The sequence below is a fragment of the Cyprinodon variegatus genome, unplaced genomic scaffold (assembly GCF_000732505.1).
Source record: "Cyprinodon variegatus isolate N-32 unplaced genomic scaffold, C_variegatus-1.0 Scaffold161, whole genome shotgun sequence".
NCBI lineage: Eukaryota > Metazoa > Chordata > Actinopteri > Cyprinodontiformes > Cyprinodontidae > Cyprinodon > Cyprinodon variegatus.
The window spans coordinates 1,009,064-1,014,363 of NW_015150614.1; the positions used below are offsets into that span (position 1 = coordinate 1,009,064).

Below are 5,300 nucleotides of genomic sequence, written 5' to 3' on the forward strand. Positions count from 1 at the left end.
ATTTTGACTCAGTATTACTGAAACCTATTCTATCATCATTACTCCTGTCAGTCTCATTCTGCCTCTCTCTCTCCCTTCCAGCCTCTCTACCTTTTTTGCTCTCACACGCACACATACACATACACCCACCCACACACAAATGCTATAGAAAAACACGCAAGCAGGAATCTACATTCCTGTACAGTCTATACAATAAGAAATCAAGTCATATTTCAAAATAGTGTCATCTGCTTCAACATGTATTGTTTACAAATAAAGCAAAACAGGCAATTTTTTTCTTCATTGTATGATACAAAGAAACCTGACACGCCCTAAGTCCAAAAAAATCAAGCATGTTTGGGGGGCTTCTGCGTTCACAACAGCTATTTAAATGTGTCCAAAGGTATTGGCTCTGCTTAATATTCGGGTGTCTCCTTTGAATAACTTGAAAAGGCGTCCAGAGGGGTCTATCGCTCCATTCAGACCCCTTTGAGTTCTTTGATGTGTTTCAGAGTTTTGCAATTCTCTGATCAACACTTTCTATTCACAGTCCACGGCACATTTCTTCAAGGTTTTGATTTTTTTTTTATCAATTAAGGGTCTAATGTGACACAAACTAGTTCTCAGTAGAAAGCTCTGGGCTGTGTCCGTCTGAAATAAGGCAACATTATTTTGAAAATGGCATCTGTCACACCTAATTGGAGTGGTGATTGTTGGGATCTTTCCAATCTATCATTTGATACAGTACATCAGAGGTACCCATCGCCAAAGTGTTACCAGGGGTTTTTCTGTGCCACCTGTCCAGACTTTTTTCACCTCACTGGCTTATTCAAACATATACATTCTTCAAACATTGGCATCCTGCCTGAATTTGGTAGCAACATTTGGATTTTGTTGTGCAAAACAACAAATCGGACACCCACATTTAGAGCAAGTGGACTAAAACCCTACTGCTCTCTAAAATTTGCTTTGAAACCTGAAACATTCCTTGAATGAACCCTAATTTGGTCTCACATGATGCAGTAGGCCTCATCCTGGGGCAGGTGTTGTTTAGTCCTCCAGTAAGTGGGCAGATGGGCTCGCAGCACTTTTCTTAGATCCTCGTTGAGCAGGAGACAGAAGATGGGGTTGACGCCAGCCTGGGCGAAGCTCATCCACACTGTGATCGAAAGGTACCTGTGAGGGATGGCGCAAGACTTGACAAACACCCTCCAGAAGCAGGCCACAATGTAGGGTGCCCAGAGGACTAAGAAAAGCAGGGTGATGGTGTAGAACATCCTGCCGAGCCTCCTCTCAGAACGCACCTCCTCCATCCCGAGCAGTCGCCGGTGTTGATTGTGTAAATTCTGCCTGATGCCCAACAGAGTCGGTGGCATTGGACCCCGACCAAAACCTGCAATCCAGTTGGCTGCTGCTTGGCCTGTTGCCCCAGGACCATGAAAGGTCCAGTTCTGGCTGATTGCTGGTACCAGTTGGACTGGTTTCATCTTGCGGTGTCTGTATTCAAACAGCAGGAGTTTGGCATAGAAGCCATGAGTGGCCAAGACCACAACGGCCAGCATCAACATGAAACCCAGGGTGTCGTTGGTCTTCAAGTAGCGGTGTTCAAAAATGCACTGATCTTCATCACGGATGAACTTGTAAGTTCCCACATCAAAGACAGGAGGAAATGCCATAGCGACGGCCAGGGTCCACACCATGCAAATGATGGCGGCACAGGTCCAGATGGTCATGCGTTTGGCATAGAAGCGGTGGTGGGCGATGGCAAGGTACCGGGTGACGGCCACACAAAACAGCATGAAGGCAGCGTGAAAACAAAACAGAACAGCCATAAAAGCAACGACTTTACAACTCAAGGCGCTGTAAGTCCAGGCCGAGCTGTTGTGGACAGACACCAGCACAAAGGGGAAGCAAGCAGCGGAGCGGACTGCATCAGCCAGGCACAGGTCCAGGAGAAAGAAGTAAGGGGCCTTGTGGAGTGTCCTATCCCGCAGCACCAGCATAGAAACCAAGAGGTTGCCCACGAGGCTGACACAGATGATCAACCCCAAGAAGACCAGCTTAAAGTAGGCAGACACATCTGTGGCAGTGATTCCCCCGCTGTTGCTGCTGCCATCATTGCTGCTGCTACTGCTGCCTCCCTTCGCCAGTCCACTCTGGGAAGCTAGCACAGCCAGTAAACTGCCAGGGCCATCAATGGCAAAGCTCTGGTTAGCCATTCTATCGCCCTCCAAGAGAGCCTGCCTGATCTGGGCCCTTAAAAGAACAGCTATTTTCCTCCTGCCGCCTCCGTCGTCGTCTCCGCTGATCTCTACAAGGAGAGGCCGAGCGGATCTTTTCTACTCGACAGAATCATTTCTCTTCTTTGTCCACGGCCTCACCGCCTGGGAACAGAGACACACATGTTTGAGATAAAAAAAAAAAAAAAACAGGAAACAAGATGTCTGACCTGCATGTGAGTGAAGTCTAAATGGATACAAAAAACACGAGTGTCGTGTTGGACGACACAGCTCAAAAATTTCTACCTTCCTGTTTCCCTAACGTTGGGATCAGATCAGCAGCTCTACAGCATGCCAGCTCCTTGGCTCACTCAGTAATTACCTAGCCCGTTGCTAAGATACTACAGCTCACATACTTTGTGCAAGTGTGGGTGTTTGAGTGAATGCATGGGGGTGTACAGGGATGAAGGGCGGATGGAGGGGAGGGGGGCAGACACAGCATAACCAACCCTGAGCATGTCCAACAAACAGAGATGTTGTAAATGAGCAAAGGACATTTTAAGCTTTCCCTGCGCTCCTCTGTATGTGTGTAGAGCAGAGGGTGCAGTCTATAGCATTCATATCAGAGAGCGAATATGGGAACATAGCAGCAGAGCAGGGGCAGCCATTTGTTTTTTTTTTTTTTGTTTTTTTCCTTTGACTCTGCGTCTGTGTGAAGTGTGCTACCTCACTCAACAGGAGGCGATAAAGTGATAGGATAAAGCAAAGATAATTACACAACCAAAATCAGAATGCAAGCAGGAACTAGAACTGATATATATATCTATATATAGATATATATATAGATAGATATACACCCTGGAAAAATCTAAATCTTCACTGGAAAAACCATCTAGAAATAAGGAACCATTTCTTAAATTAAGTGTATTTACCCTTAATTTGAGTAGGTAAATGAGATAGTTTGCCAATGGAATGAGTATTTTTACTCTTAAAATAAGATAATTAGATAATGTGCATCTGAAATAAGGCAATGCAATTGTGTTTTCTTATTTTAAATCTAAATAGTTTTGTTCCATTAGCAAAGTGTCTCTTTTACCTCCTCAATCCAAGAACAAATGCACTTATTTTAAGAAAAAAATGACTTATCTAGATTTTGATTTTTTCCATTGTGTGTGTATATATATATATATATATATATATATATATATATATATTATATATATATATATATATATGGGATGTATAATGGCTATAATGCCTAGTTCGTGTTGGCCCTGTTACTGTAGGCCAAGAACATGAATTTCTTTTCCCAGTGTGTTTTTTTTTTTTTAAACAATATGATTTCACCTGATTAAATGGCTGCCAAGCCAGCAAGGCCTAAAACACAGGGTGGAGTAAATAACAGATGAACAGGTGTCAAAATCACCTGTTTTGTGTGTGTTTGACAGATAAAGACAGAGAGAGGTGGAGAAGAACAGATAAAGATGATAACCTACCTTTCATTCCCCTCATTCTTTTCCTCCTATTTTTTAGTCTTCTCTTATTTCACGGCAAAAGAAAAAAGGATCCCGGTCGCTTTGTTTCACTGCTCGTTAAATCGAGAGAAAGACACATAATAAAGCTTCATGCTCTTGATGCGCTCTCAGCCTCAAACAACACCTGTTATGCATAAATCCATCCAAAAAAAACATGGAATAAACATGAAACAGGAGATGCTGTCAAATAGCATTGATCATCAACAGCTGATCAAATAATCCAGCATGAGAGAGAGAGATGTGTTAAAAAATATAAGAATGATAACAAAAAGAAGAAGAAAAAAAAATCCACCACCCTTTTTTACAGGGAGAGGGAGGGATGTGTTCATTTGAATATCATCCGAGAAAACAGATTTTATGTTGCATCACATCGATGGGAAGGCATCTGTTTTTCTCTGATCATATATGTCCAATTGATGTCAGGAATCCCAAATGTTTAGAATAAGCCACCCGCCACAGTTAAGGAGGAATAAAATAATAAAAGGTCTTGGCGTGCGCAGCGGCCAGTGGCACCAGGACAATTAGTCCACCCAGACAACAGCCTCGATGCGCCTCTGTTTCCCATCTTCTAGTCAAAAATATAAGGATGAAAAACCCAGAAATAAAAGGCGATGCAGCTGCCCCTCAACTGTCAGTATGCAGTCTTTGTTTGGCTGGTGGGCTACATCCTAATGCTCCATAATAAAAGCCTCCATGACAGATGGAATATATGAGGAAAGCCGAAGCCAAAAAAAAAAAAAAAAAATCCAGCAGAGGTAAAACGAAAATTATTTTCTACCTCGAAGATGCTGCTTTCGACATCCGCTCTAGGACATCAATATATAACCCTTAAAAAAAAAAAAAAGGGGAAGAAAAACGGCGCGGCCAGGATCGGGCGAATTATTCCTGAATAATCCCAATTATGGCTGCTGGAGAGGAGGCAGCTCGCACATTCGCGGAAAGCGTCGGTTTTATTCGGAGGGAGGGAGAAGGAGGAGGAGGGGGGGTGGCAACAGTGAGGAGGGGAGTGGGAGAGAGGGAGGCAGGGAGGAGGAGGCAGACCTGCTGATATGGGGCATGACTTAAAAAGCCGTCCTGTAACCGTTTTTTTCCCTGTTTTGTTTTTACTGCATGGACACTGAGAAGCTCCAGCTGTCAACAAACCATTTCTCATTGGTCTCCTGTCCTCTGACACAAAGCAGGCTTGATGGACCTGAGATGACACGCACAAGGGCGGAACTAGATGGGGGGGCCAGGGCCACCCCTGTGGTCACCCTTACCATTTTTCCCCCCTAATACAGATGGTGGCAGCAGTAATACTCTCAATTGTACGGAGCCCCCTGGGTGTCAGGGTAAAAAGCCGGTGGAAATCCGTGGGCACGGATTGATAAACTGAGCGCACGGTTTTCCAATCCGTGTGCGCAAATTAAGAAATTGTGCTCTCGGTTTATTAATCCGGGCCCGCAGATTGAGAAATTGTGCTCTCGGTTTATTAATCCGGGCCCGCAGATTGAGAAACTGTGCTCTCGGTTTATTAATCCGGGCCCGCAGATTGAGAAACTGTGCTCTCGGTTTATTAATCCGTGCC

At 44.2% G+C, this 5,300-nt stretch overlaps 1 protein-coding gene across 2 annotated transcripts; it reads right to left on the reverse strand.

Moving 5' to 3' along the window:
* Positions 1-568: 568 nt before the first annotated feature.
* On the reverse strand, positions 569-4,674 carry LOC107086794 (probable G-protein coupled receptor 173). Of its 2 annotated transcripts, none has more exons than XM_015377985.1 (2): positions 3,695-4,674; positions 569-2,363 (listed from the first exon to the last, which is right to left on the reverse strand). In XM_015377985.1, exon 2 carries the CDS (start codon positions 2,196-2,198, stop codon positions 990-992), a length of 1,209 nt encoding a protein of 402 aa, XP_015233471.1. In that variant the 5' UTR covers positions 2,199-2,363; positions 3,695-4,674; the 3' UTR covers positions 569-989. The 2 variants fall into 2 exon arrangements, with proteins under 2 accessions (XP_015233471.1, XP_015233472.1); XM_015377986.1 differs by lacking the exon at positions 3,695-4,674 and adding an exon at positions 2,505-2,638.
* Between the last annotated feature and the right edge of the window lie 626 nt (positions 4,675-5,300).